The sequence below is a fragment of the Acanthisitta chloris genome, unplaced genomic scaffold (genome assembly GCF_000695815.1).
Source record: "Acanthisitta chloris isolate BGI_N310 unplaced genomic scaffold, ASM69581v1 scaffold11114, whole genome shotgun sequence".
Lineage (NCBI taxonomy): Eukaryota > Metazoa > Chordata > Aves > Passeriformes > Acanthisittidae > Acanthisitta > Acanthisitta chloris.
In genome coordinates, this window is record NW_008668820.1 from 62,339 (window position 1) to 88,274 (window position 25,936).

The 25,936-nt window shown below is 41.4% G+C and overlaps 1 protein-coding gene across 1 annotated transcript in view; it reads right to left on the minus strand.

Annotated features, from left to right (window-relative positions):
* ANK3 (ankyrin 3, node of Ranvier (ankyrin G)) overlaps positions 1 to 22,745 on the minus strand; it is a gene marked incomplete at both ends in the record, with an annotated part of 83,388 nt that extends 60,643 nt beyond the window's left edge. The window contains 7 exons of the mRNA XM_009073086.1: positions 4,267 to 4,329; positions 4,538 to 4,610; positions 8,591 to 8,686; positions 9,063 to 9,161; positions 9,251 to 9,349; positions 19,539 to 19,637; positions 22,548 to 22,745. Of these exons, the coding sequence (XP_009071334.1) occupies positions 4,267 to 4,329; positions 4,538 to 4,610; positions 8,591 to 8,686; positions 9,063 to 9,161; positions 9,251 to 9,349; positions 19,539 to 19,637; positions 22,548 to 22,745 (727 nt within the window). The remainder of the gene's footprint in view (positions 1 to 4,266; positions 4,330 to 4,537; positions 4,611 to 8,590; positions 8,687 to 9,062; positions 9,162 to 9,250; positions 9,350 to 19,538; positions 19,638 to 22,547) is intronic.
* Positions 22,746 to 25,936: the final 3,191 nt, after the last annotated feature.

The window sequence follows — 25,936 nt, forward strand, 5'->3', positions numbered from 1 at the left end:
CAGTGTCCTGATTTACACCCAAAAGTTTGTTATCTACTGAAGACCAAATAAAATAAAAAAAAAAGCTCAACAACTATTGCTTCTTAATAATGCCTAAATTCTTAGCACCTCAAAAACCACCTCTCTGTTTTTTTCTGGATTGGATTCTTTTGTCCTTCACTGCTCTCTTTCTTTGTATCAGCTTCCATTGCTTGCTGTCCCTTCGCCTCTGCGACAGCAGCAGCAGGTTTAGGGAGGGCTGTTGTGACAGCTCATGGCTGGGTTGTGGCAGTCACGGCAGGGTTCCAGCTTCCTCCACCAGATTAAAGCTCTTGCAGTCACTTGAAGGGATGCTAGGAGGCTGAGCAGAGCACTGCTGCACTGCAGAGGAGGGGATTCCCTCCAGGCCTCCCACAGCCAGCTGGAGCTGTGCTTTAGCAGGGCTGGTCCCTGGCTCCCCACCAGCCCTGTGACCACAGGCACACACACCACTGGGGCTCCCAGCTGCACAGGGCATGGGGTGCGAGCTCATACCTAGCCATGGTAAGAAGAAAAACCCAGTTCTTGCAGCCTCAGATTTCACATTTATAAGATTTGCAGTCTCTTTAAAAATAGCAGAGCACATGTTCAGTGTGCGTCAGAATTGTGTGTGCATCCATAGCCTTCTACAAACTTTCTGCTACATATGAAGATGAGCCTTCATTTTTTTTTTTCCCCACAAAAACATGTTCACATCATTCAGAAAAAACACCATTTATTTTTTGTGGTGTAGCCGTTTCCCAGCACTTAACCTCATGTGGGCAGATTTGCCAGAGTAGTGTAGGAAAAAGAATAAAAGATCTGTCCTCTCAACCAGTTTGACTCCAAACCAAACTGTCCAAGCAGGAAAGAGAAATTACACAATTCCCATGTAAATACTTATTTAGTGGGCACAGCAAGACATAAAACACAAGGAAAAGGTTTCCTGACATTAGTGTCTCAGCTCTGAGTCTTTACTTTCCAAGTCTTCAATTTCATTTATGAGAGAAGTGATTCAACAAGTTTCTCTCACTGAAGAGTTTTGGCTGATGACATGAACGCTAGCCAAATGAGGGAGAGCTTGGATTTGTTTGCTATATTTGTGCCTTTCTCTCACTTGGAAATCAGCTCCCTGGCTATGAGATTTGTCAGAGTGCCTTACCATCTTGAACATATTTATTTCAACTGGTGTAAGTATATATTGTATATAAATACCCTATCAACACTGAAGAGTTGTGGGGATGGGCGTCACTATATTGCCTTTACAGATATGCAAGTCAGGAAAGAGAGGCCAGTGGTTATTACCTCAAAGCCTGTAATGCATTTCATGCCTTGCACACTGGAATGCTTCAGCACAGATTAATAAAATACCTATTATCTGATTTGAGAGCTCTTTTTCAGTGTTGGGTTTGACAATGACCCTGTTGTCACAGAGCCACAAAATGGTTTGGGTTGGAAAGGACCTTAAAGATCATCCCCCTGCCATTGGCAAGGACACCTTCCACTAGACCAGTTGTTCAAAGCATCATCCAGCCCAGCCTTGAACACTGCCTGGGATGTGGCATCCACAGCTTCTCTAGGAAACCTCTCAGGTCCTCATGACCCTCATAGTGAAGAATTTCTTCCTAATATTGAATTGAAACCTGAGCTCTTTAAGTTTAAAGCCATTACCCCTTGTCCTGTCACTCCATGCCCTTGTAAAAAGTCCCTCTTTCAGTTTCTTGTAGGTCCTGTTTAGGTACAAGAAGGTGCTGTAAGGGCTCCCCAGAGCCTTCTCTACTCCAGGTTAAAAACCTCCAACTCCTCTTCATAGGAGAGGTGCTCCAGCCCTCTGATCATCTTTGTGGCCTCCTCTGGACTCGACCAACAGCTCCATGTCCTTCTCACATTGGGAACCCAGAGCTGGATGCAGCAATCCAAGTGAGGTCTCATGAGAGCAAAGTAGAGGGAGAGAATCTCGTTCTTCAACCTGATGACCACACTGCTTTTGAGGCAGCCCAGGACATGGTTGCTTTCTGGGCTGAAAGTGCACACTGCTGGGTCACATGTTGAGCTTCTCATCCACCAACACCCCAAAGTCCTTCTCCTCAGGGCTGCTCTCAATTCATTCTCCACCCAGCCTATATTTCTGCTTGGGATTTCCCTGGTCTAGTAGCAGGACATTGTACTTGGCCACGTTGAACTTTATGAGGTTTGCAGTGGCCCACCTCTCAAGCCTGTCAAAGCCCCCCTGGATGGCATCTCTTCCCTCCAGTGTGTCAACTGCACCACACAGCTTGGTGTTGTCGGCAAACTTGCCAAGGCTGCACTTGATTCCACTGTCCATGACACCAACAAGACATTAAATGGCTCTAGTCCCAGTATCAACCACTGAGGTTGATACAGCACTTATCACTGCTCTGCACATGCACAGCAAGCCTTGGACTGCAAGTCTTTGAGTGCCACCATCCAGCCAATTCCTTATCCACCAAGTTGGCCCCCATCAAATCCATGGCTCTCCAGTTTAGACACAAGGATGCAATGCAGGACTCTTTATATATAAACCAGTCTCTTAGCTCCCCTAGCAACAACATGGGTACAGAATAATCTCTAGGCAAAGAACTGATTGTATTAACTGCATTAATTAATTGTTAATTGTTTGTTTGTTTTGTTATTTTGGTAAAATAAGCATACTGACTAGAAAAACCTTCCAACAGATTTGGCCTTAAAAATGATCCCATACATTAAAATATGCATTTTGCATCTTTGGTTCCAAAACTTAGATTCCATATAGGAGTGTTTCTCACCTGTGCCTCAGTGCATGTTGTGCAGTGGGACACAGCAAGGGTTAGTGTTCTATTAACTAACACTATTATGCATCAGTATTCCTGCCAGTACTTTGAACAGGACAATAGCCTAACAGAGCTATTTGGAAAACACAGGTGTACAGTAAGAACACCATCCATTTGAAACTGCAGCAATGGGAACACAATGACAAACTGAAAACAGACCAAAAGCCTCAATGCATGAATTAAGCAAGAGCTGCACACAAAGAACTTAGCTAAATATCTCTTACACTTTGCAGCTTAAATGCTGCAAAAAATAGAAGTAAATACATCCCTAGGGATAAAGAAAGAGAGATTGACTAAAGCAGCACAAGAAAATTGAGCACAGCCACTTGTTTTCTTACTAGAGAAGAAAAACCTGCAGCTCTAACACAAGTGAATCAGAACTCACAAAAATAACTTCAGGACACTGTTGTCCCTTCCAACAACTCAAGACTTCCCTGTTTCTGTCCTGTCACCTGGGAACCCCCAGCGTGGCCTCTGGAAACCTGTGGCTCCTGATCAAATTTGCACAGACTCCTGCACGTCCAGACCAGGGGAGGTCTGACCTAACACAAGTGTTGGCAGAGGTGAGGGAAGCTGTTGCCAAATACTTGGGGACCACTGAAATCATGTCAAACCTGCCCAGCACAGAGGAACGAGCTGGGTTGAGCAGGTTGCTAGTGTCCATATCTCAGGAGGTGATTTAGAAGCACTGCAAAGGGAGGAGTTCATTGCCACTCACAGATTTCATGGGCAGGAAGATACAGATGCAATTCCAGCTACAGCTACTTAATACTAATAAACAGCATCATGTGAGTCCAAAGCAGAACTCTCCTTATTCAGAATAAAAGTCATCTGCTGTTTTTACTGAATGTCATGACTGAAATATTATTTTAAAAATAACCAAACATTCAAACCAAAAATACCCCCAAACATAAACAATTATTTTAAAAATAACCAAACAAACCAAAAATACCCCCAAACATAAACACCCCTGAAAATACTTCCTTTCATGCTAAGTGACTCCCATCAATGTAAATTAACCATTTCACAGCTGAATTTGCATCAGAATTTAAAAAAAAAATCACAAACTTCATTCCTTCTGCCATTTACTTTCACTATAACCAGTTTCTTCCAAAGTGTTTTGATATTTGATCCTTTTGTCCAATATTTAATTTTTCAGTTAAAATAATAAAACAATTCTTTACTTTACAGAAGCAGCAGCAAAATCCAGGAAAGAGAGGGTAATTTGATTACAAAATTGTGAGTAAGAAATTCAGAAAAGTTAGAGGATTATCAGCAGTAGCTCAAAGAATTTGTCAAAGTGTTCTTAATTGTAAAGCAGAAATTATTGTTAGTGGAACCATAAGAAAATTATTTGAAAGGATTAATTTTCAGACAGATGAAATAAAAGGAAGAGGCTCAAGTTAAATATCAGTGCAATACAAAAATGCACAAATACCTTCTTCAACATCTGACAAATATTCAGCATCGCTGAGTATTTCGGGGGCATTGGCTTTACGAACTGCATGATTTAAATAAACAAAAGGATTAAATAATAGCATGGACTATCAGTGTGCCAACAAAACAATCATGTAAAACAATAACAAATGTGCAAAGATCATATCCAACTAATATTCTGTGGTGGTTGTTTGCTTTGTTGGGATTTTTAAGCAGATTTTTTTTAGAAAAACAAAAGATTAAAAAAAAGGGAAAAAAAAGGCTTTTACTACCTTCATCATCAGACATATCAAGAACTTCATTCATGGTTTCAGGTACATTCATTTTGTGCTTTTCTGTAACAGTCTGTAAAAGAAAAAAAAAGTAATTTCAGAATGCAGGCATTGTTTTTCTTAAAATTCTAGTGATTTAAAAAATTTAATGCAAGGTGGGACATATTTTATCAGCAGTCAGCAACACAAGACTTAGATTTTTAGCTTCTAATTCGCTTTCCTTTTTAAAGCTGCATTGAAAGATTTTTATCAGCAGTTAGCAACACAAGACTTAGATTTTTAGCCTCTTATTCACTTTCCTTTTTAAAGCTGCATTGAAAGATACACTAAAAAGGACTACAGAAATAGGCAATATTATATTTATATTTTAAACTATGTTCACATTTTCAAAGCAGAAAGAGCATGAGCTGAAAGCCTAGAATCATAGAATCAACCAGGTTGGAAAACACCTCAAAGACCATCGAGTCCAACCCTACCCTGGTTACTAGCCCATGGCACTAAGTGCCACATCCAGTCTCATCTTAAAAACCTCCAGAGATGGTGAATCCACCACCTCCCTGGGCAGCACATTCCAATGTCTGATTATTCTTTCCATAAAAAATCTCTTCCTAATATCCAACCTAACCCTCCCCTGGCAGAGCTTGAGTCTGTGCCCTCTTGTCCTGCTGCTGGTTGCCTGGGAGAAGAGACCAACCCCCACCTGACTCCAACCTACTGTCAGGGAGTTGGAGAGGGTGAGAAGATGATATCAAAAGAAGAATCAAAGATACTGAAAAGAGTTTCATGTTAGGGGATTTAATAAGAACTCTTTAAGTAGTCATCTAAATTTTGGGTAGGAATCTGTCATCTCTATTAAAACTAAACTTTCTGAGGGAAGTTTTTCTCCTTTGGCATGAGAATGCTGCAGTTTGGGAGCAGGCTGAATCGATGTGAGTTTTTTTCAGAGGTGCCTCAGCATGAATTGTGTGTTTTTCCCACAAATGAGAACAATTGTAACCACATGCAAGCCAAATCATACCCCTTAAGGGATTTGTGCATGAAAGACACTCAGAAGTGGTTGGATGATTTTCATCCCAATGTTTATATTGATTTAGATTCAAAGACCAATATAAAAAAAAAATCAAACCTGCAGAAAAACGTGTTATGAATGCCTGAAATCTGTTCCTAGAATACCTGTAGCCCATGAAGGACATACACATGCAGAGTTTGCTTTCCCACTGGGGTACAACACAACAAGCACTGCTAAAGTTTTAGGTCATGCAAGAGTTGCCATTCAAGGAGTGCAGTGAATCATAGAATTACAGAATCATAGAATTAAGGGGTTGGAATGGACCTTACAGATCATCTAGTCCCAACCCCTGCCCTGGGCAGGGACACCTCCTCATTAGATCAGGTTGCTCAAGGCTCATCCAGCCTGGCCTTGAAGACTGCCAGGGTTGGGGCAGCCACCACGTCCCTGGGCAACCTGGGACAGTGGCTAAACACCCTCACAGGGAAAAACATTTTTCTCACATCCAACCTAGATTTTCCCTCTTTCAGTTTGAACCCATTGCCCCTTGTCCTGTCACTGCAGTTCCTAACACAGAGTCCCTCTCCAGCTCCTTGTAGGCCCTTCAGAGATTGAAAAGTTGCTCTGAGGTCTCCACACAGTCTTCTCTTCTCCAGGCTGAACAGCCCCAGCTCCCTCAGCCTGTCCTCATAGGGGAGATGCTCCAGTCCTCTTATCAACTTTGTGGCCTCCTCTGGACTTCCTCCAACAGTTCCATGTCCTTCTTATGTTGAGGACACCAGAACTGTGTGCAGTATTGCAGGTGGGGTCTCAGAAGTGAAATTAAAACCAGAACAAAACCATAAAAACCCAAACAAAACCCAACCCTGCACCAAAACCCACTCCCATATTTATAGGGGGGGTTTATATTTTCATTTTTTTTAACCACCATTACTTCTTATCCTTCATATACAAATAAGAAACCATTAACAAGTTCAGGAGGGCAAACTAGCCTTTCCATTTTCATTCATGTTAAAAGATTTAAGTGTTTCTCTGGCTTCAGGATTACTCACTTGTCATTTCATGTTTCTTGGGCTACTGCCATCACTTGATATAGGCAGAAGAGCTCCTGCATGCTCAAACATTACAAAACTTATAAAAAGCCTCATGCATTTCATTTTGTGGGAGTTACTTGCAAAGCTTTTAATACATTGCAGTTAAACTAGCAAAATCACAGAACCTTTTTTTTTTTCAGGCACTACTGGATTTCTTTTGTTGGTGTTTGAGTATAAATCATAGTAAAATCAGCAATGCTCATCCCTTGTTTCATTAAATTTAGCTTTGGGAGTTGTTCAGCAACAAGCCTCAAAGTATAAGTCCCAGCAGTCAAACTGAGTTTTTAAGACCCTCAGTTGTAAATCAGATTTCATGTCTAGACTTTCAAAGTCTCAAAATTACACTCTTATGACTGGTAAGAAGCATATTCTGAATTTAATGGAAATTATTTCTGGGCTTCTCTTGGGAGTAGGTATTTGGGGCCTTTCAGCATCTAACATTTCCTCTAGCACAATTCACAGTCTGACCCACCATCTCTCTACTCTTCATCTACAGAACATAAATCATCAGTCACTTTGTGCAGCACAAACTGCCCCAGCTTCTTGGTTCTACAAGTGAAAATAACCTTGTGATATTGGGAGTTCTTAGCATAAAGGTATAGGTTTACTTTTCCTGCAGCTACCTATTTGTATACTAGGCAATCATTCAAATTCTGTATAATATTCTCCATCAAATTTTTCAGGTTGTGGAAAACTATTTTGGAATCTCTATAGAGAGAAATGTGTTCCTGAGAAAAACCTAGAGAGAAGATATAAGGAAAAAAGCCAAAGTTATTATTTTCTGGCAAATTCCTTCCTGTTTTATTGTTCTGAAATTTGTCTTTTGTGTGGTGGAATTTCTGTAAACTACAGAATTATAGACCACAGCCAGGGAAATCATAGGAAGAAAAGGTGCATGCAGTAACAGAACTAAAATCTGCCTGTCATCCCAAATGCTCATCATATTGCAACCACCTGTTTGCACAGATAGACCACACAAATGGGTGATGACAAAACAAGGAACACACACAGTAACTGTTTTCCATCTCTGACATTTCTAAAAATATATACATGCACATACTTATATTTCTTTTTAATCAGAAAATAAAAGTAGTTGTAGAAAAGCAAATTTGGAGCCAACGCTCTGAATTTATATTCTTCAGACCCAATTTGGGCTTTATTACTATGGTAGTGCATGGGGGTGCCTCACCTCCCAAAACTTCTTTCTTCAAAGAGCAATTTGGCAGGACATTAGTGAATTTCTGAGAAAATATTTTGGATTCTGTGAATTTTTCTCATAGCAGGTAATATTTGACCATTGCTGGTCCCTTGAATGTCTCCTGGCTGATGCTTCCTGAGAGGCAGGACAGGTGAGGAGGAGTTCATATCCATGCCAGAGAATGGATATCTGGGGTTACAGGGGTTGCACTGGCTGCTTTCAGAAACAGCCTTTCACCATTCTATGGAAGGTACAAGAAACTATGCAATGAGGTGCTTTAAGTAAATATTTTTTTTAAAATAGGTTCTCTCAGGCCAAATACAATCAATCAGACCCTTGGGAAACTTTCTCAAATGGCAGCAGGAGCTTCTATTTACATAAGTGTGTAAGAATGTCTTTTCAACTTCAAACTTGCTCCCTTCTTCAACATCTGACAAATATTCAGCATCACTGAATATTTCAGGGGCATTTGCTTTATGAACAAGATGATGTGTGGAGAAACACTGCAACTACGACCAGTCCGTTACACTGTCCATTTTCTGCTCTGTTGGTACTCTTTCCATATACATCCTCATACTGTCTACTACCTTAAAAATATACAGCTCATATCTGACTTAATATTGACTTTAAACTGCTAAAAGGAAATAGGTGAAAATTGAACTGGAATCTCAGTAGTCATGTAACGAAACAAAGCTGAATACTTCGGCTTAGGAAAAATTGTTCCATTCACTACTGAACTAAACTGTACTTACAATTGTAGTCATGGTCTCTTCTGTCACCACCTTCAATGTGTCAACGACTGAAATGTAGCCAAGTCGCTTAGCAATGGCAAGGGCAGTGTTTCCATTCTAGCAATTGAAACGTTTATGTCAAAGGTTGAATGTTAGCAAAGGAAAGTGCAGAAACTGCTAATTAACTATAGAAGAACGTACAATAAAAGAAAAATTAATGTTTACAGGTTGGGGATCGAAATAAATATATTTTGGGGTAGTAGGATATGTAACTAAGTTTTTAACTCTTTACAGAAATGGGAAGAAAATGAAGAGATTTTCAGATATTTGCTGTTCTGGAAGATATGATGGTATAAAGGATGTGGGGGTGATGGAAATAGGCTTCCTCTGCCCATTTCCTCTCCCACCACACACATTTTTTTCACATTTCCCATGCTCAAACACATCCAAGTGTGAGGGGAGAGTGGCCTTGCAGCAACCCCTCTGGACTTACCACAGTGAGCTCGTTGGGTGCCGCGCCGTGCTGGAGCAGGACGTTGATGATGTGGGTGTGCCCCTGCTGTGCTGCCTGGTGCAGTGGCGTGTACCCATTCTGCAGGCACAGGGAAAAGGAAAGGCTGTAGTGGGCACAGCAGATAAGCTGCTCCCACAGAACAAGCAAGGCAGAGACAAAAGACTCACCTTCGTTTTGGCATTAACTTTTGCAGAATGTTGCAGAAGGAAGTTAACAATTTTTATGTTTCCGTAGTGGCAGCCAACATGCAAAGGAGTGTATCCCATCTAGAATGAACAGCAGCAGTTAGTAAATGCGAAGATTCCACACAACCCAAAACAAACAGATGTGAAACAGGAAAAATCCTGTTAAGCTTTATGTCTTTGGCTTATGTGAGAAATCCTCCGGCCTTGGAAAAAACACACTTCTCATGAATGCCAATTCAAGTGCTTGATGAGTGCTTCTACCAGTTTCCTCAGTATAGTACCCTGGGATGGATCCCTTCTGGCCCCATACGCTTGTGTGTGCCTAAGGGGTGTAGCAGGTTGCTGACAATTCCTCTTGGATTATGGTTCCTTCATTTTGCTCCCATCCCTCTCTTCCGCTCAGGGGGCTGAGTGCCCAGAGAATAAGTGATCTGACTTTTAAAGACTGAGGCAAAGAAGGCATTAAGTATCTCAGCCTTTACACATCCTTCATCACTATGTTTTGCCCATATCCAATAAAAGATGCAGATTCTCCTTAGCCCTCCTATTGTTGCTAATTATGGAAACTTTTAAAATTGTCTTTTACAGCAGTAGTCAGATTAAGTTCTAGTTGGACTTCAGTCCTTCTAATTTTCTCCCTGCATGACCTCACAAAATACTTGTGATCCTCCTGAGTGGCCTGCCCCTTCTTCCAAAATTCATAAACTCCTTTTTCTCCCTGTCTTCCAGCCAAAAATCTCTGTTTGGCCAGGCCAGTCTTCCCCACTGGCTCATCTTTTGGCACATGGGGATGGCTGCTCCTGCACCTTTAAGATTTCCTTTTTAAAGCACATTCAGCCTTCCTGGACCCCTTTCTCCTTCCAGTCTGACTCCTAAGGGACTCTCTCAACCAGTCTCTTAAACTGGTCAAAGTCTACCCTTTGGAAGTCCAAGGTGGCAGTTCTGCTGACCCCTCTCCTTACTTCTCCAAGATGCAAAAACTCTGTTATTTCATGATTGCTGGGCCCAAGGCAGCCTCCAATCATCATATCACCCCCACCCAGTCCCCTGTTCACAAACACAGGTCCAGCAGGCACCTTCCCTAGTTGGCTCCCTCACCAGCTGGGTCTCTTCCACACATCCAGAAACCTCCTAGACTGTTCCCTCTCTGCTATGTTGTACTTCCAGCAGACATTTGATAAATTGAAGTCCCCCATGAGAACAAGGGCCAATGACTGTGAGACTTCTCCCTACTGGTCACAGAATGTTTCACGTGCCTCTTTATCTGGATGGTCTATAACAGACTCCCAGCATGATATGTGCCTTGTTGGCCTTCCCTCTGATTCTTACCCATAAACATTCAACTCTGTCATCATCATCATTAAGCTCTGGACAATCAAAACATTCCCTAACATATAGTTCATAAAACAGCTATCTCTAAATGGGAACTTCTTACTTTTTACTCCACAGCATTGAGAGAGGCCACTTTCCCCCCAAACCTCATGCTAGCAGCTTGATGGCTTTCCAGCATTTCCTGGCTCACAGAGATGGATTAATGGGCTTCTCCCTCTCTTGAGGTGAGTCACTGGGATTCCTTTCCCCTTTAAAGGTCAGGTTTCATAGGCCCAATTGATGGGGTCTGAGATGCCAGAAGGGTCACACATGGTAAAATGCACTGCAAATGTGCAGTACTCTTAATGTACAAGAATTCTGCTTTTGAGAAAAGAATAAAATCTGAGGCTGTTTGAGATTATTAATTTCAGTGGCAGAGAGATCAGTTATAATATATATGGGGACACATGGCCATGAGGCATGTCTTGGCTGCTGATACAGCCCAAAGTAGCCAGAAGGAAAATATACTGCCTGAGATTGAATAATCTGAAACTAGATGCAAAAACCAGCCTTGTGGGTAGAAACGCTGCAAGATGAGCTGGTCTTGTATTGACCAGGCTCCTGCTGCTCTCATCAGTGTTTAAAGGTGGAAAAATGCCTTTGCTTCCTGCTCTGAAAAGAAAAACCTGGTGCCCAAGAGGCAGAGGCACACAGAATTAAAAGCTGCCACCTGTCATACTTCATTTTAACACCCATGTTAGTGAGGTGTGGCCAGGTTAGACAACTTGGTCAAAAGCACTGATGAGGAAAGTCCAAGCTCAGCCCAGGGTTCAGGAGTCAGCACTACACCATGTGTACAAACCATGAAGTCAAAGCTGCTCAAAAGAAAAAAAAATAAAAGAAAAACTCAAATATGAACTGTTTCCACTAAAGGGAAGTCTCAAGTGTCCATGGGTTTAGACATACTATTTTCTTCACGTCAGTTTGCATCTGATACTGCTTCACACAGGGTTACTTAATTTCAGTTGTATTAACACATTCTAGGAGATGGTAGCTGTGACAGTTACTTTAAATTAGGGTGTGTATTTTTTCCCCCGTTAATTATATACCCTTTATCATCTAAAGAAACTACTAGCTTTGACAACCAGGATGATCACAGTTCCATTCGCATCAGCAGAATGAAACTTTCTGTTGACTTATATGAACATTTGATCAGATGCCAAATGACAACACAGAACTTTTCCTGCAGAACAGTTGCACGCAGTGGTAAGAGCATGAGCACTAGCTAAAATGTAATCATCATGAACTGAAACTGGGACCTCCTCTTACACCAACTGTTGGCTAGGGTTGGCTTAATAGCTTCCCAGCAGTGCCCAGGGTCTGAATCTGACAGGGCTCCCTGAGCTGTCCTGACTCTTGAGTCTTCAGCAGAATGCTGAGCATACTCACTGTCATGTACCTCAAACACAGCTTCCACAGCTCCAGTCTCTACATGGTCTAAGATAAACTCATAATAAAAGATGGCCAAACTACCAAAACAGTTAAAAAACCAGTGCTGTGAAACCTTCTCCTACAAGGTCTTAATTCCCTTCTCCCCCTTCAAAATACAGGCCTCTTAACATGCCCTGCAAGGTCAAAAGAAATCAGACATCATAAAACCAACTGGAGAGATAAAATCCAAAGTCAAGGACCACCTGCTGGGAACCCCCTGCTAATAACTCTAAAACATTAAAATCTGGATAATATCAGAGAACCAAGACCAGCTGACCTCAACTTTCCCTTTGAAGTGATCTGTAAAGGCTCCTCTCCAGTCTGTAACAATGAATACTGAAGAAGGAGCTATCAGACCCCTGATATTTCCTGCAGGACAACACCAGCTTCCTCCTACAAATGCTATATACACAGATTTACACTTAGTACCTACATAAATGGCTAGTGGAGTAATTATTGATACTCTTTATCACTCCTGACCAGCTTGCTTGTTTAAATCAGAGACTAAGAGAAAAATATTTCTTCTTTCCCCCTCCAAATTCATGGTAGAAATCATGACATGTCCAGGGTCATTATTCTTCTGGCTACAAGTATGAGTGTCCCAGAGCTGAAGTTGAAGGAGGCTCCCTCTGAAGCTCTGGGTGCTGTTGGCCTGGTGAGGTATCACAGCTGGAGGCAGGTGCACTGCAAAGCTGCTTCTCTGCTACAGGCACCACACATGTGCCAAGCAGCCATGTGGGCACCTGCTAGCTTAGTGGCAAAATACCAGTTTCCTGTCTGAAGTCCTTGGAGGGGCCTGGGAGCTTTCTTTTAGGTTTGCTTTCCCCTGTGGTTATCTCACATCATGTCATGTTTGATGAGGCAGTGCCTAATGCAGCACAAAGTCACTGACAGCAGAGTGACAGAGATCTGACACAGTGGGTCACATCTCACTGGGCATGTTGGACCTCATCAGACACCAGAGGATGTCTTTCATGTTCATAGTCAGCAGCGTTTGTAGTGAAGGCATGGGTCAAAATAAAACTAGTTAGCAAAATGCCATTTCAGTGCCTGAAACCTCAGAGGTTATCCTTTGCTTCTCAGCCACAGCACAGATTTCTGCATTCAACTGTTTCTAGCTCATGGAGATGTAACATTTATATCCCAACATCCCCATGGAAACCAGGTACTCTGTTAACGTTTTTGAAACGCTCCAATTAGCAGATTCTGCAAACAGACTTTAAATCAATAAAAGTAGTAATTCTCATGGCTACTTAAGCTTGCTGTTTTCATTCTCTGTAGAAAGGTGTCCAGAAGGCCAAAATATTTTGCTTCAAAAGATATTCATCATTTAAAAAAAACCCACAAACAAAACCAACCCCAAAACAACAAAAACACCACTAAAACCAAACCAAACCAAACCAAAACCCACAAAAAAATCCACAAAAAACCACTCAACAACAAAACCCAGCCTCACAACTACATATATTTCTGCACAGCAATTTAGGTTCAGTTGCAATTATTGGCAAAGCACCAAGGGACTTAGTAGGCATCCTGATATTTAAAAAGTTACTTCCAAGAAAATCAGGGCGTTTGTGTGTCTCAGTTCTAACATGCATCATCTTCTGGCACTCAGCTGCCATGCTGCTTCTAGCTGTTTTAAAGACTGAGAAGCAACATGAGAATTAGCAGCTCAGAACAGCTTATCAAAAACCACAAGAAGAAGTGCCAAGAAAGAATAAAATCAGAAATACTTAGCTTTTCATTTCTAATGGAAAAACACAAAGCATCCTTTATTCTCTTGCTCTTCAGTTTTTACATTTGAGGGAAATTATCATAAGACTTGTATATCATGTCAGTGAATTACTTTAATATCCTCCACTGGCAATAACCATAAATCTTAACAGCTTGAATTACTGCATCTTTCTAATCATGCTGACTCTCAAGCTGCTCTGTTTTTGTTTTTCTGCTGTAAATGTCAGACAATGAAGCTACAGTATTATTGTTGATAGGGCTAGAAATTGCTCCAGATTTAAAGATCACAAAGCCTTGATTGAATGAAACAGGCAAACGTGTGTGTACATACACACATCCTTGCTTTGCTGAATCAGGGCCTAACACGTTGCAGTACCTTGCAAAGGTTCATTATTGCACATTACTAGACTGGAAATTTCCACAGAAATGTCTTGATAATAACTGAGCGTGTACAAAGTACCAAGCAAAGAGAGATAATGCACCATGAAGATATACTGAAGATGTCTCTATGTGAGAGTTTCTTCTCTATGAAAGAGATTCTTCTCGATAACACTTCCCTCCCTCCCTGCCTCCTTCTTATCTCTTTCTGTGTCAGAAAATTAGATATTCCACTGGAAAAACTGGATTGCCTTTATGAACCATTGTAGCACTCAGGCTGGTGTGGGGCTCCTATCAGAACAAAGCAAGTAGACCTGAATAAACCTAAAATAAAAAGCCCAGGTCAACCTGCAAAAGAACATCACGACCTTTCAGTCACCATTAGCTCCTACCAATACTACAGTTTTAGGAACAAAAGACAGTTTAATACTGGCTTTATTTTTCAGACAGCCATCACCCAAGGATGGTGAGACCATCAATTTCCCCTGTAGAGGTCCAACACCAAGTGCAGAGTAGCAACTGTTTGACTAAAACGACCTGTACTGAAATCAAAGCTCCAAACCCTGCTCTTCAGCCTTGACTGAACCAGCATTTTTCTCTCATCACTCTTCCTTTGCCAGTCCATCATGGTAATGCTGTATCCTACAATTACACTATTCAATGGGATCAACAGCTGAAAAAATGACATGTGGAGACCTGCTGATCCATGAAACAATATCTACTCGTGCCAACTCCCAGCACAAAAGCCCTGAAACAAAAACAGCATCACATGTACCACTGTAGCTTTCACACTCCACATGACCACCAGAGAAGCAAGACCTGCTTGCAGCCATGGCTTCAGATTGATTTTTAACTCCCAATATTGTTGTGTAGGGATGAGCATTGCTTGTGTTGAGCATGATATTGCATAACACATATTTTCAGCATCAAAAACTCTTTAACATACCTAAATTCAGACACACAAGTGTAATGCTAGAGTAGACAAAAGCTGCTGCCTTTGCTGCAGGACACTAACATGACATCTGGCAACACTAAATCCAATTTTTAAAGCTTTCTAAATGTGATGGGTTTAGAAGCAGCTCTGAAACTTTACCACCTGAAGTCTATTTTAGTGTTGCTACATTTCCACCATTCTGTTCTTTGCTTCTTGCATGTTAAGATAAGGTGTTTTCTGTTGATTATCAGTTGGAGCTCAGTTCTAACATGGCTCATCTTAAAACTGCATAACAAAATCTCATCTTCAGGTGATAGGAGCAGCCTTGTGGCCTCTCAAGCACTAGTTCTGGCCTGCTAAACCACTGTTGTTTACTCTTCAGCACTGACTTAGACTCCTGCATCTCCAGGATTAGAGGCTATTTAGTTAATTGCTGCAGCAGAACCAGAAGGATCCCACAACACCATCAATAAATGGACTTCAAAATCAGCAGCTATTCTTACTTTCATGCTTTTTTCTACAACAGAAATCAGGAAAAGAATTTTGTGGGAGGGAAACCACAGTTGCAAATGTTCAGGTCTGAGAGCAATTTTGAGAATGCTCATAAGTTTTAGAGCCAGAACTGATCTCAGTCATACAGACTAATCCCCTGCACAAGTAATTTTCTCTAATACTGAATATTTTTCTGCTCCGCTACAGCTTCGAGATACAAAATGTGTTTCTGCCTCATCTTCTGCTTTAACCACCTGAAAAACTCCGAAAGTGTATGTGGCCCTCAGAATCTGAGCAGGGGTAAGAACTTCCATGGGTTAGAACTGCAGACTCTAGATGTTTTCACAGGGAGTGTAAGTTATATATAAATGATGACTAAAGAACATGTACCAGAGGAGGAAGATGATAGCTCATGATTGAGATGTTGAGTAGTTGGTCCCTGCTCAAGAGTTGAATGACCTGATAAGATATTAAATATTCTCCCTCTATTGACAGATAACTGTGCTGGAGTAACATAACCTTTGCTTATTTAGTCTGGAAAAGTGAGAAATATGAGGAGGAAAGAAACTAAATAAGCAAAGAACAAAGAACAACAACAAAATGACTACAAAATAGTCATCTAGACCACAATAATTGAGAAAAGCTCATGGATGTGAAATGGAGAGAAGAAAACAGAAGGCTAGTGGTGACACTGCTGGTAGTAGAGATTCCCAGTATAATGCCATTCTAAGCTGTGCAGCTTCACTTGCTTTTAAGGCATGGATGGCCACATCTCTGCTGCTGTATGTCTGAAGTAAAGAAACTGAACTGGACATGCTGGAAAGTATCATACAAACATGCAAGCATAGCAACAGTGCTTCTGAAGCCAACTCAGCTGTTGCTTATCTTGTCCCCCAGTGCCTCTGGTTTTAGAGACAGCATGCACAGACCTTTCATTCCCATAGAACAGTTAATCCATCTAAACAAGAGAGCTTGTAACTACAGAGCTATTATACAAGCCAATCATCTAAACTTCAACTGCACAGAACATGAGATCAAGGTATGGCAGTACTTACAGGATAACATTTTCCCTTTGTTGTATAATTTCAGACCTTGTCAGTTCTTTCATTAAGAACTCTAGATGATCACCAGTTTAGCCAGAAACTATTCCGTGCTAAAATACACATTACTGCACTGGCACTTTTCCTATATGACAGGCAGCAGTGAGTGGATATCTGGCAGACAACCTCTATGTGGCTGACTTTGTGGAGCCTGGAGGGCTCACTGCTGCACAAACCCAGCAGATGGGACTCTGCAGAAGCCAGTGGAAAAGCATCAAGCTCATGCCAGTGAATAAGCATCAAGCTCATTCCACTCTTAATAGAATCCTGCAAGGCATGTGGGCACTTTCTTCCTAAGGGGTAGACAGGCCTCTACAGCAGAGAGGGCTAACTAGTATGGTAGGCAGGAGGACAAGCTGTTTGCAGGTGTTCTTCACCACAGAGGCCGATAGGATTAATAATGCACATTTCCCCAGACAGGTGATTTCTTACATGCCAAAGCAGTCCTGCTTAAACACAACATGACTTCACCTGACTTACGAGTCCCTGCCCCACACCCTGACAACTATGAAACAGTCCCATGGAAGCAATTGGAAAACTATTCTTTACTCACACTAGTTACATCTATAACCAAGGAATGAGGGTGAACAACAAGGGACTTATTGTTGGCTTCTTTAAAATGACTACTACTGATGGGCAGGATTCGGTCAAATACGACTGCGTTCTTCCCCCGTTTTAACTAGTGACTAGTTTAAACTTCACAGATGCAATTAAGAAATTCAGCTCCACCCAGAGATCTCTGAGTGATAAACTGAAGCCCCTTTTCCATGTGTCTCTACAGAGTCACATACCTGCTCCACTACATTGCTACTCTGACAGGCTTAAACTTCAGTGCAGAGCTTCTGCAGCTGTGCCAGACTGGCCCTGAGGCCCAGCAACATGCCCTGCCTCTTGGCTGTGACAGTACCTCAGGCATTTCCACCATGCTAATGTGACTAAAAGGCCACTGCAGTCCAGAACAGGATCCTATTTGGACACTGGAGAGCAGGCAAAGAGAACACGTGACTGTCTGCACCTGTCAATGTAAATGTCTCCTTAGACTGCCTATTTGTGGGACAGAAAAGAGAGCCAAAGAGAGGGGAAAGGCAAACACTCAGACAAGTTGTATGGGCTGGGTGGTGATTCAGCTCTGAGCAAGTTAAGAGAGCAGGTTCTGCAATGTCTTGCTACAGAAACCAAAACCAGGCAGAAACTGTTTCTAAGAAGGCAACCATATATCTCTGAGGAAACTGTGCAAAGAATGAATCAGGGAAGACCTCATTTGCTGCTAGATGACCTGGCAGATAAGAACCCACCCTGATTCATCTTTAAAATATAGGCTGAGGATATGTTACAAAAGTATAAAGCTGGAGAAGCTCCTGGAACTTCAGCAGAACTATTTCAGTTTTATGTCAGGATAATGTTATTGAAATGAGTAGCTGGTACAGTTGGAATTATACTGTAGAAAAATCACATAACAATGACTTTTCCCTCTGCCATGGATTATAATCAGCTGAGCTGCAGCCAGACCTGATTATGGACTCAGCCCGTTCTGAGCTGTCAGTGTAATGATAGAATGATAATATTGCTGGACAGTCTGACAGAGTTGGACATTTCTGGAATGCAAGCACAGCACCTAACCTGTGGCATACACCTAGCAGAGAGTTGTGAAAGCTACTACTCAGCACAAAGGGTGAGGTCAGATAGGGAGACCTGGTTCATTTGATCAGCTACAGTCCAAGTATTTGATCTCAACCGATTTCTTCCTCAGCTAAAGGAATGACTCCAAGGTCTAGACGATGTTTGAAGAATGTAAGTATAGTCAACATTGAGATCATTGTCATTAAATTCTGAACAGAGTATACACCATTAGTGAGCATAAAACCTTTTGTATGAAGGCTCTTGAATTTAGTCCAGGACATTGATCTTACAAGCAATACTGTAAAGCAGGATGTGTCATGCCTTGGGGTCTCAAAAGCCATCCCCAAGCACCTTGGAAAGCCAGGGCTCATATTTCACAGTCCAAATACTTACTTCATGCAAAACTATTTTTAGGCAAGTAAATTTGAATTGCACTATCATCACATATACATATTTCATATTAAATAATGGTGATAAAGAGTTTCAGATATGTCCTAAAGAGTTAAATGTTTAATCTCTAATATTATTTTTTAATGTAGAGTAGAGCAATATTTACTGACAACCTAACAAGTTAATGTTTACCAGCAGGAGAACAATGGCCTAGTCTGAGCTTAGGGCAACAGAAAAAGTCAGTTCCCTAGAATGTAGCCTGTGGTGAAATAGTTCCCTCGCTGCTATGCTTCGCAAAACAAAGCAGCTCAGAAATTCAGAGGCATTCAGTCATGGAGACTGAGTCAAGCTGTAGGAGTGTGGGGTGATCTTTACCAATGAACAATGGCTCTACTTGCAGGATCATGTCTATGGATGGCTATTTAGCATCAGCTCAGGGCAAGGAGACTACTGAATTTTATAAAGTCTCTTAAGTCGTGGGAAAAAGTATTGGCCATTTACGGCTGGGAATGCTTACATTGCATTGACACTGCTTCTCTGGCTGGAAACACAGATGTTTGAAGCAACAGTTCTGTGTTCTGTTTCTACTGTCAGCTGAATGGAAAGTACATGCTACATGCAAAAAATACTAAAAGCAGATGTGAGTATGCACATTATATGATTATATAGGATCATATGACTCTGTAGAGAGGGCTCAAGCTTTTCTGAAAGTTTCCTTACATGAAATTTTCTCTGCTTTTATTTGTTTCACCTTGATATTGATTACTAGTCTCATGCATCCCCGAAAGGAAGTATTTCATGCTGACAGTGGTGTTCATACCTTCGTCTGGGCATCAACAGCAGCTCCTTGGTTAGCAAGAACCTCTGCTACATTGACCCTGTCCTCTTGAGCAGCCAGGTGGAGTGGCGTCAGTCCACTCTGTAAATTAGAAGCAACAAATAACAATCTTCAGAGGAGACACATAAATACTACAGTGCAAGTTCAGGCATCGGCAAGACTCAAAACATTCTACTGAATTGAAAGAAATTATAAATTCCACTGCCACTGTGTAATGTGTTTCCTGACTACCTTGTTAATCTGCGAGAAAGTACGATTCAAAAACCAGGAAGATGATGCTTCTTTTACACAAGGAAAATTACATGTGGGATAGCAAATTATAACACTTTCAGAAAAAGTTGCATTGTCATTATTTACCTCCTAATTCACTTGCTTAGAATGAGTAAGATTTTAAAAGCAATACTGAAATATTGCTGACACTTCTGCAAGTTTTCTAGAAATAATGTTCTCTCAGATTTATCCTTATATTTTACTCCTCTACTTGATCATTTTCAGACACAAACACAAAAGACAAAATTACATTTCTCTGGGATCTGGTCCATTTCCCACTGTTCAGGGAGTATGCAGACTTGCTAGATGACACATACAGGCAATCTTATTTTTCATAGAATCATAGAATCAACCAGGTTGGAAAAGACCTCCAAGATCATCAAGTCCAACCTTACCATGGTTACTAGACCATGGCACTAAGTGCCACATCCAGTCTCAGCTTGAAAACCTCCAGGGATGGTGAATCCACCACCTCCCTGGGCAGCACATTCCAATGTCTGATCACTCTCTCCACAAAATATCTCCTCCTAATATCCAACCTAACCCTCCCCTGGCAGAGCTTGAGTCTGTGCCCTCTTGTCCTGCTGCTGGTTGCCTGGGAGAAGAGACCAACCCCCACCTGACTCCAACCTCCTGTCAGGGAGTTGCAGGGTGAGAAGGTCTCCCCTGAGCCTCCTCTTCTCCAGGCTGAACACCCCCAGCTCCCTCAGCCTCTCCTCATGGCACTTGTGCTCCAGTCCCTTCACTTGCCTCATTCTGTACCTCATTATTTTTCCTATCTAAAACATGAGATCTAAAATCCTTAAAAACCTCAGAAAGATATACAACTTTTTGTCCCATAAAAGACCTCAGATAAAAGGGATAGAAGAGAGAATATGTTGAGATGTTTTTAGGAATGGGAAAGAATATCCTTTACGTGCAATTGCAGTTTGTTTTCTCTCCTCCTGTTCCTACTGCCTTTAGCACCAAGGACAGAAGAACAGATGGCAGCAGTTGGCACATCAGGCAGAAACAGTAAGTTTCCTACCCTTGAACCCAAACCCACGTCCACAGTGCACTCCCTACCAAAGGAATTTATTCTGAGAATGTCCCACTGCACTTCACTCAAACATGCAATCCCGATGACAATGTAGCTTAGGTGGGTCACATTACACAAATACATAACAGGAACCCACTATAAATTACCTAATAGAGTGTATATTATGGGCCAAACTTTCTAAAAAGATTTAATAAGTGCTCAGTTCCCACACTGGGCCTCTGAGTATTCAGTTCCCAACCATTCTGTGGATCCTGAACAAAACAAATACTCTTTTTATTCTCACTGTAAAACTCAAAAGTCAGTGTGCTTTACACATCTGGCTTCAAATGCAGGTGTTGAGCTCCATGGAAATGTGCATCCCTAAGTGAGTACAAAGGGATTTTCAAAAGGTGGTGTTATTGATATAACAAGAAACTAGAGATTACAACTGAACAGTAACAGATTGAATGATATTGTAGGTAATTAAGTTCTGGTGGGACTGAATCAAAGTGCCAAGCAGCTTCAATCATGCTTTCTGTATTAGCCTCAGCAGCAGAACTGTAATAGCCAATGGGATGCAGAAAATGTACATGACAAATTTTCCTGTGGGGATACAAAGCCCATCTTGTAGTGCATAAGGCCACACACTTGACTGAGGCTTGGGAAAAAAAACCCCACATCTGCAAGAGAAGCTTTCTGAAGGAGGACCCAAAAGTAACCAAATTGTAAAGTCAGAAGCAGGAGAACACAGCAGGCCATTGCAGCACCACCCACTGCCTCAGAGGACATAATCTTTCTACCTGCTGCAAAAAAGAAATATTTGCCATGAAAAAAATTAGTCTGTTGCCTCTCTACTCTAGCCACATAAATCCATACTGAAACTGCACTTTACATTATCAAATAATGATGTCTAGTGGGCCATTTAAAGAATTAAGGTTGCACATTTGCTAGAAATATTACTATAGAGCAGACGTAATAGCCTATAAATTCATGCAGACAGAAACTAAAAATAACCAACTTCCCTTTCCTGCCCCCAGGAGAAACTACACCAAAAGTCACTGTGCTCTAGGGAGCACCCCCTGGGAAGGAAGAATCCCTTACATTAATGAACAAAAATTTCAGACAAACTTGCTGTTATTATCTCATTAAACAAGTCAGCTTCCCATAACAAGTCAGCTGGTACCATTGGATGGCAACATTTGGTGCCATTTGTTGGTAAATGTCATGATTTTTGTTATAATTGTTACAATGTTAAATTGTACAAATACAGAAATTACCAAAATGCAATAAATGATACAATTACACATGTAACAATTAACAAAAGCTCCCATTTGATGGGAAGGCGTATACCTAGAGGATCATAAACTACAGGCACCAATGCCAGTAATCACTGCAGGGAGGAAGACACTTTCTCTCTCGGCATGTTTTGGCAGAATAGCACAACATGAAAGGAAGGGAGATGGATTGAGTTCCACTGCAGCATGTGCTTTCACCAAAACTTGGGTACTACAAAATACAATTCATTCAATGTGACATGGCAAGCTGCTCTCTTTGCTAGAAGAAATGATGATGTGCATTCAGACACCTGCAGTGACTTTCAACATGCACAGAATCACAATGGGCAAAATTTAATTGCAGGTCCCCATCCTTCTCATCACCATGTTTGTTTATTGTCTTAGCACCAAGCAGGGGGGAACACTTACTTTGTTGCTCAGGTTTACATTAGCATTTCTGGAAAGAAGCAATGACACCATGTCCACGTGGCCGTCCTGCGAAGCAAGGTGCACAGGGGCGATGCCCTGTCGGGTTACAGCGTTGGCATCAGCACCATATTCCAGCAGTGTGGTTGCTATGTCCATCTGGTTTTTCTTGGCAGCTATGTGCAGTGGCGTGTAGCCATTCTGTCAACAGAAAGCACTTCATTACAAGCTACTCATTAAACAATGTGATAAATCACTTCTCTGTATGTATATCATTAGTTCTAAGAAGCCTGTCAAACATGGTCAAATGCCATATTAACTAGCTGTACAAATCAATGCATCAGACCTTTGAGCAGTCTTTTTGTGAATGTGCTGCTACAAAGAGAAGGATTGTGAAACAAATTTCGAATTTGGGGAAAAATACCTGTTCAGAAGAGGATAACCTATAGCAATTGGAGTTTTGAGTTTCATTTCATAGACATTTGCTAGTTTTTCTTAAATGTACATAAAATCTTTAACAAACACAAGAGCAGGATGTGTGTTCGTAACTCAGAACAGCTGTTATTGTTTGGGTTTCTTCCCATTTCCCAGTGTGAATGAAAGCATTATGCACATGAAATATGGCCTTTCTTGCTGCATTTACCCTAAACCTTACCGACAGGCTGTTTTTGTTCAGATGAAGGGAAAATTAAAGCATATAACATTAGAGTCATGATTTCCTTATTGCTTTGTTCCTTCCAATACGTGTACCCAATGAGCCCACTACTAAAATGCAGTATCTATTGCATGATACCATTCTGTAGTCCTAAAAAAGCATAGATTAGGTAGAAAATAGAGAAATGGGTATAAACAACAACTGATTAGCATGCAAATACCAAAACATTGACTGAGGTACGAGCAGCTTTTGGTACAGATTGCAATGACTGTTCAGTCAAGACGTTTCTATCTTTCAGAAATGTATTAGCCCTCATTTCCAAGCAAATGGCAAATGTGCACACATTTGTGTGTGACAAGGGGAGAAAGTCACAAGGCAAGGGGGAGGGGATGAGACCCAAGCTGCATAAACTGCCTTGTACAGTACTAAGTACCATGTGCATCTCAGATTACACAGCCCAGTAAAATCTATCTAAAGGCACAAAGCATTCACCTGGCTCCTCCCTGAACCCACTGGGCAACTGGGTTGGGCTATGTGGGAAGACAGGCCACAACAGATGGAGGGTGATGTAGGTAGGAGCAAGGAATGAATACACTGGGGCACACAAGTGATTACAAGAGAGCTTTACTAGGAACCTGGCAGCAACAGATGCACAGCACTAATTTCACGTGGAAAAGGTTCTGTAACCTTCAAAATTCAATTCAGGTTCAGTTCAGAACTTAGGTACTAAGATACTTGAAAATGACAATTAGAAAACATAGTGTCACAAATAATAAGGGTAGTATATGGCTGCTGAATTTTCACTTTGAAGATAAAATGCTTCAGGAAAAGCAAACAATCTTCTCCCTTAGACTTCCTGCATGATACTGGTGTGTAAAACAGCCATTGCCACATGCACACCTAATAAATCCTAAATACTACATGCTAAATCCTGTGTATTTTACATGGAGCTCATATTACATTACGTAAAGCAACAAATGCAGTTTTCGAGCCTTTTCCTCCGTAATGGGTATACTTTGCTTTCAGTGGAATGGAAAGCAGCAGGTTGCCAAGAGAAGGCAAAATGACAGCTGAAAAATAAAAGCTGAAATTCAGTTCAGTCCCAGCCTGCATCTTCTCTTCATAAGGGCAGTGCTCTGTCATTATGCATAGATGGAGAAAGGAACAAAGAAGTTTATAAGAAGGGTATTGGGTTATTCTGGCTGCCTGAATAACCTCTTTTCATTGAAAGAGGGAAAAAGGGTAAAATGGTTAAAGATGAAAGGACAGAAGAAAAGAGAGGCTTGGGAATGCAGTGGAGAGGAAGAAATGTACAGTGGTAAATTAGGTATAAGCCTCACATAAAAAGGTTAAAAGCCTGATTTTTGCCTATAAAAGAGAAGAATGGCTCATCAGATTAACTGTTTGTATCACAGCACTGTACTCTGACATGGCCACTTCCCATACCCTATCACTGATCACTCTTCAAGGCAAGTGCTGCTGGGCTAGACTAATGAGCCACTCTCAAGATCGAAGTTGAAGACACCGGTGTCACAGGAAAAGCAACTGCTGATGAAACTAACTGTGGAGCTAATAATGAGATATGGCATAACACATTTATTTATTAGACCACATTTACAAAAGAAATGGGAAATCATCTGCTGTTACCATCATCTTTCAGATGACTGCACAGTGGGTGCCTAAAGCAACAAACATGTTGCCATTAATTTTATTTAGTATTGACTTTCTACTCAGTGTTGCTGTGGCTCACTTGCTGCAGAACACTAACAAATGCTTTCTTTTAGGCACACTTACAGCTGGCACTTGAAGGCCTGAAGTGTCAGCTGCAAAACTGTTCTGTTACAGATGGGGAAGCTAAGGTGACCTGAAAAATGAGTTTGTGCAACATTATACCACAGTCTATAGAGCTTTCACCTTGGTTTGGACTTCCCAAGCCCTTGGCAGTGGCTGCCACAATCCCTGTCCCTACAGGCTGCACAGCTTCCACTGGCAGTTTCTTTCAGGGAAAACTGGGTCAGCGCCTTCTCATCCTCTTCAGAAGGCCCTTTCTTCCCCACAGTGGCATTTAAGAATGCTGTGTTGCAGTAGTGAAAGATCAGAGATCACTCCAGTTCACCTCCTGGGGCACTGCTCTGGCAGATTGCCACTATCGACAGTATTGATTTTAAACTGTGCCACTGCTGCTGGCTATCCATGTTTACCTAACTTTCCTCTCCATGCACTACAGACTCTGGGATACTCATACATACCATCATGTATGACAGACTCCATCCTCTTCTTCAGCCATGCAGAAGGGCTCTAGTGCTATGGCTGTAGCTCAGTCATGTGTGAGAGGAAAGCAGTCAAGGAGAGCTGTTTGTCTAGCTATGATACTGGCTTTTCCACTAGCTTTCCTAGTGTTTCATGGCAGTGATTTCAGGAAAGTATCTGGATTGTTCCAGGCTTTGGGTATATACACTGCACCTTGAACTTCCATAGTTTTCCATTCTGCTTTATCTACTGTTGCTGTTTAACTATCCACTACACTTTGAATACATGATATATCAATCCCATACTTAAAACTGGGATCCACAAAAGATTTAGGTACTTCAAGCTTCTTTAAATTCTTTCTTCTGTGCAGAACTAGAATAACTTTAAAAATCTATTCTTTCATGTCTGCTGAAATCTTACACTATGTATAGTCTTGCCTATGGTAAATTATCATAGAATCACAATCAGCTGGGTTGGAAAAGACCTC